The following is a 21,636-nucleotide window of genomic DNA, read 5'->3' on the forward strand; positions in this document are numbered from 1 at the left end:
TACCTCCCTCCCCCACCAAAACAAGAAAAGAAACAAAGTCTATTTCAGGATTAATTTCTAAGCTATCTATTTCTACTTGCCAAATTAATCAAATAATCGCTAACTGTCCACTAGACTTTGTACTGTCCTAAAAATGATTTTTTCTAAGACAGGAAACACATCATAAACCTTCTAGATGATTATATGCAATATATATTTTAAAATATAATATCTTTTTCACACATAGGCACATACACACATACAACCATAGACACATGCACATGCACACACATATCACAAAGCCCAGAAACCAAAAACAATTAAGGAAATGGTATCCACAGCTTTCCAACAACTGATCTCATCTCAACTAACCAATCTTACTTCTTATTTCTCTTCAACCAAGATGCTCCATGCCAATCTGGTCAGTCTTACTATTCCTCTCATGACTCATGCTAATCTCATTATGGAGCTTCTATTGAAGGGGGATGGGATTCATACGCAATAATTATAATACAAAATAATACATGATAAGGACATAAAAGAAGTACAAAGTGTTGTGTAAGTTCCAAAACAACAAAGGTCACACTGCCAACGGGGGTGGAATAGGGAATGAGGTTTCCCAGAGGAGGTAGCATTTGAATTTGGTTATAAAGAAGTCAGAAGAACTAGACTTATGAGGAGTGGGGAACCTGCAGCCTTAAGGTCACAATTGGCCTTCTAGGTCCTTACGTGTGACCTTTCTAGGTCCTTAAGCACAGCCTTTTGACTGAATCCAAGTAAATTCAAGTAAAATTTGGATTCAGTCAGTCAAAAGGCTGCCCTTAAAAACCTTGAAGACCACATGTGGCTTTAAGCCTGCAAGTTCCCGACCCCTGAGCTAGACTTTCATTTCAGATGTGCTATTCACTATTTGTGTGACTTGGACAAACTACTTGACTTCTCTGGCCTCTTTTTATTTAAAATGAGGGCATTATACAAGATGGCCTTGAAGGTCCCTTTAATTTCTAATAGTTTGAGATTCATTAAATTCATGTGTGTGGTGTGTGTGTGTGTGTGTGTGTGTGTGTGTGAAGAGGGAAAGCATTCTAATTCAAACCAATTCAATTCAGCCAAATATTTTCCGACCTCCTACCTTGTACATGGCATTAAGATAGATCCTGGAGTTGTAAAGACAAAAATAAATCATTCTCTGCCTTCAAGGTGCCAACATTCTAACTAGATATTCTAAACAGTGTGAGCCCAGTTGGGGAATTGTAGTATGTACATTGAACATAAGTAAGTAATTTCATTTGACTGGGTTTAGATTGTGAAGGGCCTTGAATGCCAGGCAAATAAATATGCTTTATTTGATAGGCAAGAGGGAGCCATTTAAGGCCTCCATACAACCACCTTCTCAGAATCATACCAGATCATAATGAGTTTTTCTTTCCTAATTCACTATAGCACCTTCTCACCTTACCCTATATTTCTCTTTATAGACATAGATGTGTCTGTCCATAGCTCAGGGCAGCTAAGTGGCATAGAGTGCCAGGTCTGGAGTCAGAAAGACTCCTCTTCCGAAGTTCAAATATGGTCTCAGACACTTATTAGCTGTGTGACCCTGGGCAAGTCACTTAACCCTGTTTGCCTCAGTTTCCTCATTTGTAAAAGGAGTTGGAGAAGGAAATGGTCAACTTCAGTATCTTTGCCAAGAAAACCTCAAAAAGGGTAATGAATTTGGACATGATAGAAAAATGGCTAAATAACAACAAAAGGGATAGTACAGATGTATAATCTATGGCCCTATATTTATGTATATATTCATACACACACACCCTGCACTATCTGTTAGCTTCTACACATAGTTACAACTAAATACTGGCAAGTTGAGGTAAGACCTCAAGAAGCCCAAATGTAATCACTCTTTCAGAAGCTGAATGGCATTAGCACGGAGCTGGGCACACATGGCAAATGATCTGTAGATACTTCTTGAACAAACGAGAAGAACCATCATTTCTGTTGCCCTCATGCTCTCCAAATCTTACATGGGTTTGGCTTTTTTTTCCACATTGAAAATCTCGTTTTGTCTCTGTGTTTCCTCTTTCCAACTGAGCCCTCGCAGCAGCCCACACCACAATTAATTCTGAAATGAGATCAGACATGGGAGTTACTACTAGCTCTCAGTGGGACAAATCATCTCTTCACAGTGCTTGTAGATTGTGAGAAATAACATCAACGATGCAAGTCTGGGAAATCTTGGATATGTTTTAGGAAAACGGGGCAACATTGGCTGGGAAGCTCTTGGCTGTTATTTTCATGATGGAGAGATGTTCCTACACAGCATTTACCACCAGCAGCTTTGCTCTGTTTTCAGGCACACCAACCCATCCCTAATTTATGAATGTTGCATCTATCAGAGCCTGGCCAATTGTCTTGGAAGGCGTACAATCTGGCTTTCATAGTATGCATAGAAAATAGAAGAGACTTCTGACTAAAAGAAAAATTGCATTAAAAAAAACTTACTTATCAAGAAAATAACAGTTGGTAGTTCTCTAATTAAGGACCAGGTTGCCTTAAAAAAAATCTTTTAAAATGAGTGTTGCTGAAGGCAGAAAAGAAAGCTCCCTCTCACAGATGCCACTCAATTTGGAGAGAGGCAGAAACCCTATTTTAAAAAGAGCAGGACTCTCCGAGATCTGGGTTCTAAAGAATTCTCTTAAACCTCTATATCATTTTCTTTTACTGAACTTTATGGCAAAAGAGCCCCTGCTTAAGCTCTTTTTTTATCTCCTCAAGGATTATAGAACATGGGCTTGTCTGTGACCCTAACACTTCTCTTAATACAGCCTTGGTTGCAAAACTTGGGCTCTTAAAGCAGATGCCAAGCTCTATCATTTAAGAGGTTTGTTTATGGGACTCTGGGGAATGCTGTTGAAGTTAAGTGTCCCTTCAGTATTGTACTATCCTACAGGGAAAAATAGAAGCAGTGACTACATAGTCAACCATCTAACTATGTGAAGCCCCAAGGCTCTCTACTCAGCCAACCTAACAAACCACAGTTCTGCTCTCTTGATCTAAGGTTTGTGGAGTGTTTGCTTTCACTACTCTCTACTCTTCCCAAATGAAATCTGACATAATTTCAATAATCCTCTCTGTTTCATCCTTTCTCTTGTTACCAAACTCTTCTATCATTTACAGATACCAAAAAATAAACCTGGGAGAATGAGACCAAAGTATGTAATATGCAACATGTGACTGGGGAGAGGTTTGGGGTGTGGTGTGTATGTGTGTGGGGGGAGAGTATGTGGAGTGACAAAGAAAAGAGAAGACTGAGATAAAGATGAAAGATAAAGAAATATATATTCTAATCTTAACTTTTGGAAAATTATACCTTTCAGTTTATAAACCAATTCCAGTAAGGCTTTCCTTGTTGAGAAATGGCCATTCTATGGCTTTGTGGGCCATATCTGTAATTAAATTTGGGCTAGATCATTCTCAAAAGACTATAGCATTTAAAGTCAGAAGAGATATTAAAGATAATCTAGTCTAATTCCCTCACTTTACAGATGAGGAAACTGAGTCTCAGAAGAGAGGTGAATTGACAAAGTTTACACAGTTAGTATAAGGGGGTTGAACTCATCTTCTCTTTGCCTCCTGCCTGTTTACACTCTAAATGCCAAAGGAAACATTTCGAAAATGAATATATTATTCATTATAAAATAAACAAAGTTCCCATGAAAAGAAAGCATTTTGATACCTCTGCCTGTGAGTCAATTGACAGATAGCAGACCATTCAGTCTAAACCGCTAGTCAGGTAGCAACACATAGGCATAGTTCAAAAGCAATTCAATTAACCAATTACTGAGTATCTACTATGTGCAAAGCACTATGCTAGATACTAAGATTAGTTCTAGGATAATGAGCATACAAAAGTAGCTAGTGGATAGGGATGGTATCTACTTGACCACCTTCTCATCTCTCTCCACTTTCCTCCAGTGAGCCTTCCCCTAGTTAGGCTTCAATGCCTGTTCACGCCCTAAATCCTTCTAATGGAGGAGGATAAGGAATGTGCACAATTATCTTACAAATGAGACTGTGACCCTTGCTGGAAAAAGAGGTTAAGGAAAAATATACAGAAAAATCCAGCCCTTCAGAGATCACTTTCAAATGGAGGATGGGTCAGGGAGATCTTGGAGGTGTCTCCAGTTGTACCTTAATAGATGGAGATTAAGGGATGATAGAATAGAATTAAAATGAAAGACACAGAATTGGTCCATTCAGCTGAAATTTCTTTCCAACAAGCATTAATTTTATCTCCCTCTCTCCTCTCCCCCTGGTGGGGGAAAAAGATTATGTATTGTCAATCAAAACAAATTCCCACACTGGTCACGTCCAAAAAAGAATGTCTCATTCTGTATCTTGAGTCTATCAACTCTTTGTCAGGAGTGGGGTAGCATTCTTTATCATCAGTCCTTTGGAATCATGACTGGTCATTGCATTGATCAGAGTTCTTAGTTTTTCAAAGCTGTTTGTCTTTACATTGTTTTTGTTATGTTGTTAATTGGTCTCCTGATTCTGCTCACTTCACTCAGCATCAGTTCATAAAAGTTGTCCCAGGCTTCTCTGAAACCTTCCTTTTCCGTCATTTTTTATGGCACAACAGGATTCTATTACATTTCACATTTTGGTTATTCCCCAATCGATGGGTACCCTCTTATTTTCCAGTTCTTTGTGGTTTGGCTTGAAATTTAAAGTGTGCGAGTGGGAGTAATATATGATATGGCTGGAAAGGAAAGTTGATGCCAAATTGTAGAGAGTTTTGAATGTCAGCATCAGGAATTTCTACAGGGAGAGGCCATTGATGATTTTGAGAATAGGAGTGATGAAACCAGAGTGGCACATTAAGAATGTTACTTGCACAGGGGTGTGAAGGATGGATCGAACAGGGGTTAGATTAGAACAAGCAGACCTGGTAAGAGGCTATGACAAGGGAAGAGGAAGAAGCAAGGGGAACAAGCATTTATGAAGTAACTGCTACGTACAAGATACTATGCTTAAGCATTTTGCAATGATCTCATCTGATCTGCACAACAATCCTTGGAGTTAGAAACTATTATGGTCTCCATTTTACAGTTAAGGAAACTGAGGTAAACAGAGGTTAAGTGACTTGCTCAGTATCACACAGCTGGTAAGTATCTGAGTCTGGATCTGAACTCAGATCTTCCTGACTCCAGGCCTATCCCTCTATCCATTGCACCATCTAGAAGAGATAAAGGTCCAAAATATGATGGTTACAGTGGAGATGAAAAGGAAGAGACAAACGTATGGGACATTGCAAAGATAGAAGTGACTGGACTTTATAATTAACTGGGATGAGGGAAAGGAGATGATGAGATTATGAGTATAGGTTACCACTGATGGAAATAAAGATGTGAGGAGGAAGGACAAGTTTTAGATTGAAAATAAGAAACTCAGTTTTGAACGTGTTATGTTTGAGGTGTTGGGAGACATACCCAGCAAATAACTGGAAATCTAGGAATGGAATTCCAGAGAAAGGTTGCATATTGATTTATGTAGTTGGGAATCATCTGAATAAAGGTGGTCATTAAAGCTAATGGAGCAGATGGGCTTAACCAAAGAGAATGTAGAGAAAGATTTGAAGGTAGACGAAGGAAATCAGCACTTCTGATACCTGCCAGCTTTGGGACACTGGGCAAATCCCTAATGTGGGTCTTCATTTCCTTATGTAAAATGAGGGTCATGAACAAGATGGTGTCAAAGGTTCCTTGTAGCTCTGAATCTATGCTAGTCTAACCTTAAGTGAAACATAAGGAGTGAGAACAGGGTAAGCCCATGAAGGAGATAAAGAAGAAAAAATCAAGAGGTGGGAGAAACATGAGTGCAGTGAAACCAGTACAATGCCTACCTCAGGGTAAGTGCTTGATAAATATTTATTGTTTTTTTGTCCTGGCAGATGAAAAAGGCATCAAGAAAGGAGGAGTAGATAACAGTGTCAAATGTTACAGAGAAATGGAGGAGGGTTAGGCAAAAAAACGAGGACTGAATTAAGCAATAAAGAAGTCATTGGTGACTTTGGAGAGACCTTTCAGTAGAGTGATGGGTAAGGAAGTGATGTTGCAAAGGGATGAGGAGGAGGTGAAGCCAGAGAATGTAAATTACTTTTGTTTTTAGCAGCAATTGAGTATAAAGGAAAGAGCTTGAGGGGTGGTGTAGTCAAGGCAAGTTTTTTTTTGTTTTTAGGGTAGGAGATTTTTTAGCATCTTCACCAGGTGAGAGGGAGTCATAGAAATGAAGATACTAAAGATGAAGGGGAAATACACCTGCCTTCAAAAAAGAGGAAGGCTTAATTAAGCAAATTTATGAAGGAATATGGGATTCTAGAAAATGGGATGGGACATACAGAAAGTACTATTAACTTCAGTTAATATAAATATTAGAGGTTCACCTCTCCTTTTAAGACTGGATTAAGTTAAGGACAATGAAAAGTTTAGAGGCCCAGGGGGAAGGGAATAAGCATTAATATAATGTTTCTTATATGCCAAGCACTTTTAAAATACATAATTTGATCCTCACATCTACCTTATAAGATAGGTATTGGTATTATCCCCATTTTACAATTGAGGAAACCGAGGCAACTTGATTAAGTGACTTGCCCAGACTAAGGTCTTCCTGACTCCAGGCCCAATGCTCTACCCATCGCAACACTTAGCAGTCACCAGAGGAAACAGAATTGAGGAGATAATGCTCAGAGGACAGGAGTTGAGGAAGTTCATGTCTGAACACCTGATACATTGAACAGTGGGAAGAGAAAGTATATCTGCTGGGAGGAAAGGGGAAAGAAAAGAACTTGAAAGCTTGAGAGAAGAGATTATTATGAATTGAGGGAAGGAGGGAGCAAAGGGAATTGCTGGAGACTAGAACTAGATGATGTTGGAACCATTTACCAAACCTGACTGAGGAATTTAGAGCAAGAGAGCAGACAGAATAAGAAAGCTCTACTTTTCTGACTGAGCACTTCCACCAACCAAGCTTAGTCAACCAATATGGTCCCTAGACTTGTCTCTAAGTATACTAGAAAGTAAAGCAATTCCCCTTAATCCCTTCCCTCCCCAGTAGAGAATATGGATTTTATGGATATGGTTCTTCCAAAGCTGAAGTGTGGAAATCAGAGTGAAGACTGCTTTCTAACCTCAATTGGTCCATTTACTCAATATTTAGGAAGGGAAATAGCTGAACACCAAGAATCTGTGATAGGTCAGGGTTTAAAGGGGAACAGAGATCCTCTGAAAAACCACAAGATTCAGAAAATAAGAGCAGAGGGCAGATAGACAAACTCAGTTTCCACCTTTCCCTTGGGACATTTCTGGTAACTTTCTAGGAACTAGGAAAGATTCTTCATCTCCAGGCTGTTGAAAACTAATTCAACCAAACAGAAAGAGAAAATAGGCTAAGATTTGTGTGCCTGAAGGTTCTAGAAGGGTCTTAATCCACTATTATCCACAGATGGGGCAAAGCAGGACTTTGTCAGGTCACTAATATCTCCTAAATACTCTAGGATAATGAGTAGGCAAACCTAAGAATTTATTTATATAAGCTGTGCTAAGTTGCCAAGTGAAATGTATGAAAAAAAATTGGCACAGTGAATGGGCTGTGAACAAATGATGAAAATGAACAAATTAAGGATTTTCTTTTAGAAAACTGTATTAGAGGAGTGAGAGGTTGTAGGTTAGTTTAATTCAACTAAGTCAGGGATTCCTTCACTCCCCCACTTTTTTTTTGTCCCAAGAGCTTTATTATTCCCCTAGTTTTAACATTTATTTTCAATTTCATGGCCAATGTAGGGCTGAACTCTGAATCTTGGAAATATCGATGAAAAATAGAGTACACTGTCCTTAGCCCCTCCACTCAACTATTGGTCAATAGGCATTGCAAGGAATCCAATAAACCATCCTTAAAGTAATGGTTTGTTGGGCTGATGAAATTTGGAGGGAAAGCAGTTTTAGAACAGAGGAGAGAGTACCATTGTCCTTTAAAAATCTCTCTGCAACTCTGTAGTCCTGGGGACATCTGGTCAGGTGCTGCATTGTTGAGATGGAAAAGGTCTCTGATGAAACAGATATTATATGTTTGGTTCCTTCTGAATTCTGCACTGAAAAGAAAGCAAATTACTAAGTATCTTAATGCTCAGGTTTAATGGAAAAGTCCAAAACAGCAGCATTTTGACCAATAAGCCTTCATTTAGCTTGTAGTCATTTGCAGAAGAAATCCTTAGTTATATTTCAGTGCTTGTTGTCCATGCAGAATTCTTCCCTCCCCCCCAACCAAATCCCTCAAATGAGTTTCAAATGAACACATTATAATGATGATAATGGACATTTATGCAGCAATCTGAAACTATTAACTACTTAATCCACCTAATATCCTAATGAAGCAGAGCAGCATTCTTTCCCACTTTTTACAGCTGAGCAAACAGAGACACATGAAGGAAAGAACTTGTTTGGAGTTATTCAGAGAGCCAGTTGTGAAACATATGTTAGTATTCAGGTCCAATCTTTGCACCAGGCACTGCCAGGCTATTACTGGAATTTGAGAAATCTGAAATCTCAGAGACCCAAATCTGCAGGAAATGACAATCAGTCCTGGAGTGGTTGCTGTTCTGGGTGATTTCTTTATTTAAAATAAAACCAATCCAATTAGGACACCTAAAACTTCATTTTATTATCCCACAGTTCCTGGCAGTCTCACAACCTGCACCACAATAGGCTGAGGTGGAAGGAGGTAGAAACAGTACCATTTGATCAGAGGCCAATTTCATAATCTGCCTGACTAGAAGACCAAGGCCACCTTTTAACAAGGCAGGTTCAGTGTGTCTCTTTAGGAACTGTGTTTCCTCATCTTCCCCTTCCCCCTCCACACACCTATCACTAAACCAGGAACAAATGGTACCTTTTCTGTTCTACCCCCTTCTTTAATCTACTCTCTTTATTTCTTTTAAGTAAAGCCCCCAATATTGTAAGAGACCCTTGTATTTGTTCTTCCCATTGAACCCTAAACAAAACACATGACATTTCAGATGGATTTCAAATCTTGGACATAATGCTTTACTTGCATCTCTGCTGCTTTCTCTGTACTTTTTTTTTCAGCCTTTTAATTTATCCTCATCATTAGATAATTGAAATATTTCATACTTTCTCAGCACCTCACGGAGGGAGGGGGAAATTCCACTATGGAATCTCTTTCCCCTTTCATTGGTGCTTGCTTGAAAAACAGGGAACAAATTAGAAAACAAACCTTTTATTTACGACATAATGATTTTGAATCTTCTCCTTCCCTAACTTCCCATCGTGGGAAATTGAAGAGGTTTTGTGTTTCTTTGTTTTGGTTTCTGATGATCTGATGATTATTACTCCGGTGGTCAGAAGAGGAGGGACTCCCGAAGAGACTCCTCAGAGGAGGTTCTAAGCTATGATGAGCAGCAGCAGCCTGTGTCCCAGGGAGACACTGCACTCTTGATAAAAGCGGGTCATAATGCCCTCCTTCGCTGAACCCCTGCGATAACATCAGACAGAGGCTTCAATTCAGAGTGAGGCAGATAAGCTTAACTAAAAGATTGCTGCTCTGCAGAGACCGAGGTTTGGGCTTGTTTAAGAAAAACTTACCGTGTTCATCCACAGCTCAAACACAGTTGGGAAAAGGGGGGAAAGTGTGTCGATCCTACAAGGGGAGAAAGAGATAGAGAAAGGAGGGGAGAGAGACAGAGACAGTCAGAGAGAGAAAGACACAGAAAGACCTCAGGTGCGTCGTCGTGGGCTTTCTGCTTACCCTCTCCAGCCCTACGGATCAGACAGGTAGTTTGTAGGAATAGAGCAAAGCGCACAAACAAGGAGAGGAAGCGGTTCTGCCACGCTGGGAAGCTGGGGTAGGCAATGCCAAGATGCCACCCTCCATTCAGCTTTACCCCCTTCCCATCCGCCCTCTCTTTCCCCCATCCGCCTTTCTCCTTGGTGCCTCCCCTCCCCACCCTACCCCCCACCATGGACAGGGAACTAGAACTGCCAAGCTCTTTCCTCTCCCTCTTTCTCCTCTTCCTCACCTGGTTGCTCTCGAGGTCGACTGGAGGGACCCGGCAGCAGGCAGAAGAGGAAGTGGGGTAGGAGGAGGAGAAAGAGGAGGGGCAGACTGAGGAAGACAAGAGGAAGGGTGGGAGAGGAGGAGGGAAGGGGGGGGGTAGTTCTAGGGGGGGGATGGGCACGCGCCTAAAGAGGAGAGTTAGGAAGGGTAATGATTGCCATCCTGCAGCAATTTCCCTGTGTCATGGCTCCGGTATCTTAGCAACAGCACTGAGTCCGGCCAGCAGAGCGGCGGCGGCGGCGGCGGCAGCAGCAGCAGCAGCAGCAGCGGCCAACCCCATTGAGAGCAGCAGCAGCAGCAGCAGCCGCCGCCGCCGCCGCGGGCTCAACTCCACTCCCCGGAGCCAGAGCCCGAGCGGCGCAAGCCCGCAGCAGCGGCGGCGGCGGCGGCGGCAACAAGAACAGGCAAAGACCTGAGACCACCTCCCGCGTCCTGCCCGCGAAGGCGGGCACCCAGGGCAAAGAGAGAGAGCGCGCGAGGGGCCCGGGAGGCGAGAAGAGAAGAGAAGGAGGAAGAAGGAAGGATGAAGGATGGGGAGGGCACAACACTTCTTGGAAACTCCTCGCCATGGCTCCGCGGCGGGGGTCTGAGAACATTGTTGGGGCGACCTCTCCCGCGGGCTCTCCCGGGATGCTGAGCCGCGGAGAGATGAGGGATGCGGGGAGCCTACATCTTCGCGCAACTGTCCACTCGGGCTGAAAAGTTTCTCCATGGTTCCTTTGTGTCGTCGTCGGAGCTCTTCCTGCAACCTTAGACTCCCCCGGTCTTCCTCGGTGAGTGAGACTCTAGTGTGTGCTTGTAGTGCTGCCATTTTGAACAAGTAGTTCACTTCTCAGCCCTGAAGCTTTGCCTCCCTCGTCTCCCCACCCTCCCTCCCCCCAGAACCCCTTTTCTGCCTCGTTGGGGGAGGGCAGTTCCCTTGTTGTGTCTACAAAGAGGGGGTTGCTTAAGAGAAATTCGGTTCTCTTGCTTCTTTCCAGAGGCGGACAGAACATCTGCTGCACTCATGTGACTCAAACATAAAGACTCAATTAAAAGAAGCGCGCGGAGGGGGTAGGGGCAAGGTTGGGGGGGGGGGGGGGGGCTGCTTCACTTCTCACTAATGTTAAGTAATGATTTAAGAACCTGGATGAGAGATTATGTTGGATCTCGGGCAAGACGTGAATCTCCCAGACCTTAAGCTCTAGCGAGTCATAGAGCACACTGTGGGACCTAATCCATCAAGAGGGGAAAAGCTCAATGTCTCACTTGGAGGCAGTTGTATTTTTAGACACTTCTTCCTTTCTTCGACCAGCACCCTCCCCCATCTAAGAATCGACTCCGTGCAGCAAAAACTGCAATACAAAAAAAAATAATAATCTACAAAATTAAAAGAATTGTCAGAGCTTAAAAAAAAATCCCATGGTATCTATTTTATTACACTTCATACATCCGACACAGAGCTGAAGATATCTTGCTGAAGAGAAATTCATATCCCTTCTTCCCATATCTTATTGTCCACTGGCAACCTTTCGTAAACCAAATGTTTGTTTACCTCTCTTCAATCCTAGAAATACATCCTTCAGTGTCCAATTGGGGTAGCTCCTCTAAAATAAAATCTGATTCCCCCAATCTTAAAAGAACCATTATCTGGTTACTACATTTAAGATCCTTTGGAGGTTACTTAAACAGCCCTCAATGTGTTACAACTAGATAATAGGTATACTTAAAAAAAAAAAGCAACAACCATATAAATACGTACTTGTAATAAGCTAAGTAGTGTTCTGCAACCTGTTTTTAACTCCTGGGTTGATTCTGACCTCTCCCTTTCTAAAACAAGACTGTAAATGGCTTAAAGATAAGCCTTCTGTCTCTTTATTAATCCTTCTGTAACTTACCTCGTGTTTCTCTTTATTGAAAACCAGGGAGACATTGATTTGCAAACATTTTATGAGTCTGATTACCACCTACATGCTTTTCCTTTCCTTTGGAGAAAGGTTGGTGTTGATATTGACATAATGGAGGGAATTAAGAGCAAAAACTCTTTGCTGATCAACTCATCAAGAGCAAAATTCTACCATGTCAATAACACATTTGTAATACTAAATCATTCTAAAAATAAAGAATTATTTCTTAAGCAGGATAAAATACAAAAGGTCCATGAGTGGTTCTTACCTTTCTCACTCCATAAAATACCCTACATTCTAGCCTCCCCATTTTATTTGAAAATATCTCTATAGCACATTGAGCAACAAATTATTCACTCTGGAGGGCCAGCAGGTGTGCAATTTTCCAGGAACCAATGACCCCAAACGTGCATCTATGTGGTTACTTAACAAAGCTTGGAAGTAAATAATTGAACTTTATACAGTATTATAAGGAGTGGACTATTGATTGCTGTTGTGTTCTTTTTCTATAAATGATCCCCTGAACTTGAGAAATGAAGTAGGGGGAGGGGATGAAGGAAAGAGGATGAGAAAAACATCCTTCATCAGCAATATGTATGACTGATTCCACAAACCATCATTCTTGTGTGGACTGCTTCTTACATAGCTAATCACCCACTCATTTGAATCCTGGGATTATGAATGTTGATAGCACAGTAATAAGGGGATGAATAGCTGTTTCTAATGGTATTTTTAAAAGGGAGTGGGATTGTTATTTCCCCTACACAACGAAATGATCTTTCCCCTTAAGTCCAGGGGAGTATTCTCATCCACTAATAAGGCCTGACACTCTTATCTTCGAGGTACCTCCTTTTGGGGGGAGGGACAGAGACAGAGAGAAGGAAGGGCTCAGTTACATAACCCATTACCTAAAACTACATATTCCAAATGAGGCAACTGTCCAGATGTTTCATTGCAAAGGGAGGGGGTTGGTTGTGAGGAAGATATGCTTATTTTTCCTTGTTGATAAATGAGTGGGGGAAAAACTTTTAAAAGGGACATACTTAGTTGAATATGCCACATATCCAACCAAGTAAACCTTGCTGTTTCCCCAGCAACTAATTATCTCTCTGAAGTAAATACTCCTGGCCTGATGATTCCTGAAGTATATCTACTTTAAATTCCAATTATTTGAATTAGTGAAACGAACCTTTCTCCTGTTCCAGGGATTTTAAGTCAATGCCCACAGTCAGTTAGGGTCCGGAAGCTCCTCAGATCCTTAAGCCGAAAGTCCTTGGCAGGGCTCAGATCTGTGTTTCCCTATCCCTGACAAAGGGCTCATGCTGGTAAAGTCCTTGGCAAGTTTTGGGAACACAGGACTTGTTCTTAATTTATTGGAAATGAGGAAGGCAGGATTACTACCTGAGTTACCTTTGGCTATGGAAGTTCGTGGTGGATTTTCCTACAGAGATTTACACTTTTCTAATATAAGGGCCTTCAATCACCCCTCCCCCAATGCCAGACCCGTCACCCCCAACCTCCATACAAAACACCTCTCCTGTTTAATTTGCACCTGTAAGGTCACTCTCTGGTGAAAGAGGATGGACGGGACGGGGTGGGGGTGGGATTTTACAAGTAAGTGCAAGTAAGAAGTGTTACTGCTCCAACCCCTGCTGTCTTTGACAATCTTTCTCTTTGCTGCAGGCGGTGGTGTAGAAGCTAGCTCCCCACCTTACGCACACCTTCCCCCTGCAACTGCCCCGCAGTCCAGGGGCCCGAGATGATCGCCACAGGGGGCCTCCTTAGGATCTCTGCTAGAAAGCAAGATCCTCTCCGCCCACAAAGCCAGGTCCCCAAACGTAAGAGGAAGGCCAAAAAGAAGCGCAAGAACGACGTGGTGGTGGTAAAAGGCAAGCTGAAGCTCTGCTCCATCTCGGGCCTGATCGCCCTCTGCGGGATCCTGGTACTGCTAGTAGGCATAGCCATGGCCGTGGTGGGCTACTGGCCCCAAACCAGTGGGGCCCATCGGGAGGGCGCCAAGCAGCTGTCCCCAGGGGGGGGTGGTCATCGGGCCCCGGCCGCCACCGCCAGCAGCGGTGCCAGAGCCAGCAGCCACAACAGTAGCAACAAGCACCCGTCTAGGGACCCCTCGGGGACCCCCAGTCTGGCCAACGCAGAGTCCAACTCGAGTTCCATCTCTGCCGCGAAGGGCACGCCCCCCACGCGGGCGGCCGTCCCTTCTCCCTCCTCTTCCTCCTCGTCCACTTCAGTAAGTTTCCTCTTCCAACTCTTCTCCGGTTACTTGCATTCGGATAAGCTCAAAGTCTTGGGGCCGCTCATCATGGGCATAGGCATCTTTCTCTTCATCTGCGCCAACGCCGTGCTCCACGAGAACAGGGACAAAAAGACCAAGGTCATCAACTTGCGGGACCTCTATTCCACGGTCATCGACGTGCACAGCCTCCGAGCCAAGGACTGGGCGGCGGCCGCCGCGGGCCCCCCAGCAGCGTCCCCCCTTAACGGCTTCCTCGGCTACGTGCAGTCCCGGGGCTTGGAGCTCAAGGCCGGCGGCAGCAGCCGGGGAGATGCCCGCGGGGCGGCCGCGACGCTGCCCAGAGGCTCCTGGCACCCCCCGGCGCTGGGAGGCGGGGCTACTGGAGGGGGTCCCGTGTCCCCGCCCGACTTGGCTTCGTCCCCCCGCTGCCCGCGGGAGCCCCCCAGCCTGGCCGAGGCGGTGTACAGCATCTATCGGGAGCGCTCGGTGCTGGCGGGTCGCCGACGGGCCGCCGCCGCCGCCGCCGCCGCCGTGGCCGCCGCCGCTGCTGCCGCCGCCGCCGCCGCCGCGGCCGCCGGCAGCAGCAGCCCCCCGCCGTGCAGCCCCCCGGAGAGCTGGGGGCGGCAGAGCACGGCCAGCTCCATTGTGGGCTCGTCCCTCAGCGCCTTCGCGCTGCTGCCCTTGCCAGGAGACCGGGACCGGGTCGGGGACGGAGACGGGGATGGGGAGGGCGCCAGCTGCAGCTGGCAGCGCCCCCCCGGAGAGCGGGGCTCCCAGGAGATCCCGCGGGGGGAGTTTGAGTTGAGTTTGACGGATCTCCGTGCGGGGGCCGGCCTCTGCGGCCGCAGGCGGGGGGACGAGGAAGCGGCCTCGGGGGCGGCTGCAGCGCTCACGGCCCCCACCAGGGGGCAGGGCGGCCGTCTGCCCAGGACCGGCAAATACTCGGCCTTGAGGCGCCGGAGCACCAGCGGTCTCCTGGACGGCAGGAGAGCCGCATCCCCAGACCCCTCGCCCACCCCCAGCGTGCCCGACGTGGCCGGGGCCGTTTCGGCGGAAGCCTCTTCCGCAGCGCGCCTCCCCCCGGGGGCCTCTCCTCCCGCCTCGGCGCGATCCCAGTCGGATCAGTCCAGCAGCAATAAGGGCTACACCCCCCTGGAGGAGGCGGGCACCTCCCCGGAGTCTGTCAGTGACCCACCCGCCAGGGAAAGCCGGGACTGTGCGGGGGAGCCGACGCGGGAGGAGAGCCCGCAGCAGGGACCCGGCAAAGACCCCCAGACAGTCGAGCCCCCGCGGCCAGCTCAGAGGCAGTTCACAAAAAGAGAGAAACTCACCATGATCTCCCGGTGTCAGGCCACGGGGATGGAGGCCGGAGAGCTGGGAAATGCAGGCCTTTAGAGAAGGAGGCTCCCGGAGACGCCAAGAGAGACCAAAGGAAGGAGGGAGCCGCCCGCTCGGATCCCGGACTCTCCATCTCCCCTTTCTCCGCGGCTCGGACGGAGGGAACCGGTCCAAAGCCAAAGAGCCACGGGGCAGTTTTCCTTGAATTGCGTTCACGGAATTTCTGTAGATAGCTCCAAGCAATTCTTTTCTAAAAAAATGCAAACAATCCTCCATGTCCGATTGTGATTGTATGTTCCATGAAAACCAAAACGTATTAAAACATCAGCAATCTAGTAATTAGTAATATTCCTAATTTTCTTAGGATAAAATTAATATATTTTTGACAATAACTGTGCACTTTATTCCAGCTTTTGATTTGAGTCCCTCAGTTGCCTAACCTGTTTATTCCATCCCCCGATTTTGTCAAAAGTTACTTGAAAACGACAAGTTCTTTCCTCCTTTCCTGCATAAGGGTAGCAAGGGTTTTTTGTTTTTTTTTTCTCAGTTCTCTCAAAACCGATCTTGCTAAATGTTTTCAGGGCCAAAAGCATGAGCAAACACTTTAGGAAAATCTAGTAGGAACAATTACCTTGCCCCCATCCCTCCAACCTCACCCATCTACCTTCTCCTTTTTCCTCCCCCCTCCTCCCTTAAAAAAAAGAAAAAAAAGGTATTTGATTTTTTTTCCCCTACAGTATCATGCTGTAGAGAGAGGATTGGTCAAAGCTGGGATCTAATTGGATTATTACATTAAGTTCAAGATATCAAGTACAAGATGATTTACGAGTATTATTACACATGTATTGACAGTAGCATTAATCTTCACCTTTATAATAAATGTTTATAAACAAAAGAGGGTTAACATTTGCTTTTGAATTAGTGAACCTTATTGAAATAGATCTGCAATGATTAAATCATGAGGCAGTACAAAAAATCTTATTGGTGTAATGCATTGGCATGAAATTATGGCCTCAGAAATTAAAAATTAAGTGACAAATCTCATGGAGGAAAAAAGAAAAGTTTGTTTTTCTATAACAAAAAGTGTACTTAACTGGAATTTACTTCCAACCATTCTCTCCTAGTAGTATACACAGGGAAGCTAGGTGGTGCAGTGGGTAGGGTCCTGAGCCTGGCGTCAGGAAGATGCCTCTTCCTGAGTTCAAATCTGCGCTTAAACACTAGCTGTGTTGCCCTGGGCAAGTCACTTTACCCTGTTTGCCTCATTTTCCTCATCTGTAAAATGAGCTGGAGAAGGAAATGGCAAGCCACTCCAGTATCTTTGCTAAGAAAATCCCCAATAGGGTCACAAAGATGTGGACAAAACTGTAAAATGACTGAATAAGAAGTGTGAAGTTCTTCCTGAACTTGCTTTGATAATTGTCAGCTGGTTAGTTTTCCAAAATTTTAGGAGTATACTACTAAATCAATTTAACCTAGGATCTTAGATTTAGAGCTGGAAAAGACATCAGAGTTCATCTAGTCCAAACTTCTCTAGTTACAGATTAAGAAACTGAGGCCCAAGAGAAAAAAAACTACTTGCCCAAGATCCTGCTTCAGAGTCAGTATTTGAATCCTTGGTCTCTGGGCTTAGAGTCAATCTTTTTTTTAACTACAGCCTCTATCCATATTTTTATTTTTCATATAGCCTTTATCCATATTTATTACTCACTGATTATATTGAGTAAGGGTATCAAAATTATCCTCACAAGACACAACAAATTGGTGGACAATAAAGGCCATTTGGGAGTTCCCCTTATCTGTAGAAGAACAATTAAGATATAACTTCCAGTTAAATATCAGTTTTTGTTACAGAAAAGCAAACATTAGATCTATCACTTAATTTTTACCTTTCTTAGGCTATGATTTGAATACACTGCATCAATATTATATTTTTTTTGTACTGCCTTGGGATTTAATCTTGGCAACTGTAAAGCATAGTTTTGAGAAGTTACTTGAGACTCCATTTGATAAGTTTTTAGTGAGCACCTATCACATACCAAGACTGCTTTGTACCAAGATACAAAGACAAATATGAAATAGTCCTTACTCTCAAGGAGCTTTCATTCTACCACCATTTTGGTTGAGGGCTGGGCATGGACCTGTGTTTATATCAGTGTGAGTCACTCCTGGCATAGAAACACCCTTTCCTTCACAGATGGAGATCAGAAACTCATCTAACTTTTATTCATGATAATATAACAAGTACGTATCAGAGACAAGACCTGCTGATTCTTAAAATTTTGATTTCATACATCATCATAGGGTCAACTAATGAAGTTTAAGTACTTTAGCCATCTGGTTGTTTTTATTTATTAAAATATTTGGAATTAATTTTCAAATACAATATAACTTACAAATAAGTCATAATCTCTTAAAGTGAATTTCCTTGGGAATTCTAGGGGTATGATTTCTTTCTTTAGGCCATTTCAAAAATGTAGGATATATCTGTGAAAGCTACATGGTACCGTGGAAGAAGGGGGGACTGATACTCGAATATCGAGCCTCTGCTACTAACAAGAAGTGATACTTTGGACAGTTTGCTTTAACCAGCCTCAGTTTCCTTAATATTTACAGATGTAAATGTTCAGCCTGATTTTCAGGGTCTAACATTCCATGAAATCACACTGCACTTGACATATTGCTTTAAACACAGTAGGCACCGAATGAATACTTGTCATACAGACCAAAGCAAGTGGTTTGAGTGAATTCAGTTTCCCTTCCTCTGCTTCCTCCCACTAAATGAATTCAGTCAAATACATTTTTTTTTTTTTTTGTATATAGATAAAGCTTCATTGGCTGGAAAAAAGAGAGTCGTTCCTTGGAACTGTTCCATTGAGTGTATTGCAAAAATTATAGTATATTGGGTATCCAGCTGACCCAGGATAGGCTTACAAGAGTCCTGCCTCTGATACCCACTGGCTGTTTGATGGTGGGCAAGCACTTAAGCTCTCTCTCAGTGCTCTAGGCAATTCTAAGGCTACAATTTGCAGCTAAGGTGGTAGCCTGCACGCGTAGGGTTTCTTCCTCTTGGAGCTTCCTACTCTAAGGAAATCATAAGTCCAGTCCCTACCCCTGTAAATAATGGCCTTACGATGCCAACATTATTTGCTGACCAGTCGTGTATAGGATAAGAAGTCACTTTGGCATTGCTTACTTACTTGTTTGGTTGTATTCGTTATAGCCAAAGTGAGCTTTCATTAGTAAGAGCTACAAACACTAATGATACCAACAGATTGTGGTAAATCTCAACAATCCAAATTGGTTTAACTCACTTCTAAAGACCTTCAATTTGCACTGGTATGTTTTTATCCCCTAGAATAATTCAGGCACCAAAGAGTCTGATGAGTCATTTTTAAAGGAAAGACATAGTCTAGTAGCTAGAACACTGCTCTCAGAGACTAAATAAAAGGTTTGGTTCAATTCCTATTCAACAGACAACTTGTATAACCTGGAACTGATCATGTATCTCAATTTCCATGCCTGAAAAAGTTGAAATGATATTTTCCCCTGAACATTTTAGAAATTTAATATCCTCAGTGTTACTAGAATTCCCCAGATTGACCATTTGTACTGGTCAGATTAAATATATATATATATATATAATTTGTCGCCAAATTCTAGCTCACACGTGTGGACACGGTGGTGTGGACACGGTCACACTGGGATGATGTGAGAATGCCTGCTGATTTGCTTGCCTAACTATCAACCATGATCTAATTTCCATGTGAACAGTTTGGCTGGGCAGCTCCTTGCTACCAAGCTGAAGTCCACTGTTACTCTTCAGGGGTTGGAGATTTGTGCTTTTAGTAACCCTCTCTGGGGAGCCTTTTGTAGGTTGTTTCAAGACTGTCTAGTTCACAGCCCTTCCCTCTATGGCAACATAACAGCTGTGCATGTGCTGCTCGCTTCCCTAAAGGTATGTAGGCCTACCAGAGCATGTTGGCAGAGCATGGATACAAGCTGAGTCGAGCATTTCTAAGAAATAAAGCACTGGGCCCTAACTCCCTGTTGTATGACTTCTTTGCCTATTTGAGAGACATGTTAGTAAAGAGAGTGTCTTCCAATAGAAAGTATACTAGATTTAGAGACAGGGGACCCGGGTTCAAATCCTGGCTCTCACTGAGTACTGCATGATTTTGAACCAGGTACTTAAATTTCTTTGGCATCAGTTTCCTTATCTGTAAAAAAAAAAATGAGGGAGTTGGGCTATATGACTGATGAGACCCTTTGTAGCTTTAAGTCTATGATCCAATAAATTTATGTGTTGTTTTGTCATTTCACTCGTGTCCAAGTCTTTGTGACACCATCTGGGGCTTCCTTGGCAAAGCTATTGGAGTGGTTTGTCATTTCCTTCTCCAGCTCATTTTACAGATGAGGAAACTGAGGGAAATAGGGTTACGTGACTTGCCCAGGTTCATACAGCTAGTAAGTATCTGAGGTCACATTTGAACTCGGATCTTCCTGATTCCAGGCCCAGGACTCTATCCATTGCACTACCTAGCTTCTCTAATAAACTTGTGACTACAGGTCAATAACCTGAGTGATAAGAACAATTCTGGTCTCAAACTGAACACAAGGCCTAAATCTAGTGGGCTCTGAAGTAGTAGAAAACTCCAATGCCCTGTTAACCTTCAAGCCTACCTTGGGGTACTCCTGGGGTCATGGTATTTGTCACATGGCAGCAAATAGCACCAGAGATCTGATTTTTTTGTTTATAGTAATACTCGATAAGCATGGAGATAGTGCAAGCCGCTGATAGATTTTTAAAAAATGGGATCTTCTTAGTACCCAAAGTACCTATATCTTGGGCTAAGTAAAATTGAATTCAAGGAGCTGATTAGCAGGTTATGTTTATTGCTCACTTAATGGGACAACCATAAACTTGCTAGAGGGCTGCAAGGTATTCATGATTAGATATATGAGGGACATAATTAGATTGTAATTTTCTTCTTCAGTCACACAAATAAAATGACCAGGCTGCCATGTTGGTAAGGCATTTATGTAGAGTTAAATAGAGACAGAGATAGATGTTATAATATTACATCATAGTATTACATTGCAACGAATTATTATATGGATGGTTTTTACTCCGGTTTGGTTGTCTAAGGTTCCATTTACTGAGGTTTACTGTATCAGTAAGGGCAGCTAGATGGCACAGTGGATAGGGTCCTGGGTGTAGAGTCACGAACTTTCATCTTCCTGTTCAAATCTGGCCACAAACACTTATTAGCTGTGTGACCATGGGCAAGTCACTGAACCCTGTCTGCCTCTGTTTCCTTAACTGTAAAATAAGCTAGAGAAGGAAATGGCAAACCATTCTAGCATCTTTGCCAAGAAAACTCCAAATAGAATCACAAAAAGTGGGACAGGACTAAAAAGCCTGTTAACAACAACAAGGCTATGCAAAGCATAAAACACGGTAATTCCTTATTCTCCCAGAAATGGACCAGATAAAATGGAAATGACATTCCTGGAAGTGAAAATGGGTTCCTTTTCATTGATTTAAATCTTCAAAGTGAAGGACTTTTCTGCTCTTCTCTTTTTCAGACAACTGGGATATGTTTACTTAACAATGCTTTTGCTTCCCCCTCCATCTCCCCACAGGTTAATATTTTTAAAAGTATTAATGCTCTCACAAGAGAATGAGCATTTTCCTTTTCTCATTTGGTCAAAATATGAAGAGTACATTAAAGCTGAGTGATTTGTAATTCAGATCTTCTCTTGTAAGGTTTTTTTCTCCTTCGGTTGGCTTGTTTAAGATGGCGACTAGATAACAAGATGAAGAACAGATCAGACTTGGAGGTTCTTTGCTGGAGCCCAGTGCCATGGTTTATTTGGTCTATAGCTGGAGAGTGCCTTTTTGGATGAAGAACTCAGGAAGTCTTCCCAAGACTTGTTTAATTTTTTTTTTTCCTTTTAAATAAAATAATCTTGAATAGGTATTTTCCCTGGCCTGGGTAAGAGAAAGGAGAGTTATTTTACGTGTTTGAAAGCAGCATGTTGTAT

At 43.3% G+C, this 21,636-nt stretch overlaps 1 protein-coding gene across 1 annotated transcript; it reads left to right on the plus strand.

Moving 5' to 3' along the window:
* Positions 1–10,745: 10,745 nt before the first annotated feature.
* On the plus strand, positions 10,746–21,342 carry TMEM200C (transmembrane protein 200C). The gene is made up of 2 exons (XM_069099668.1): positions 10,746–10,883; positions 13,680–21,342. The coding sequence occupies exon 2, from the start codon at positions 13,756–13,758 to the stop codon at positions 15,643–15,645; it is 1,890 nt and encodes a 629-aa protein (XP_068955769.1). The 5' UTR covers positions 10,746–10,883; positions 13,680–13,755; the 3' UTR covers positions 15,646–21,342.
* The last annotated feature ends 294 nt before the right edge of the window (positions 21,343–21,636 follow it).

The sequence above is a fragment of the Petaurus breviceps genome, unplaced genomic scaffold (genome assembly GCF_028583685.1).
Source record: "Petaurus breviceps papuanus isolate PSGF00001 unplaced genomic scaffold, PetGlider_PUasm1.0 38, whole genome shotgun sequence".
Taxonomy (NCBI): Eukaryota; Metazoa; Chordata; class Mammalia; order Diprotodontia; family Petauridae; genus Petaurus; species Petaurus breviceps.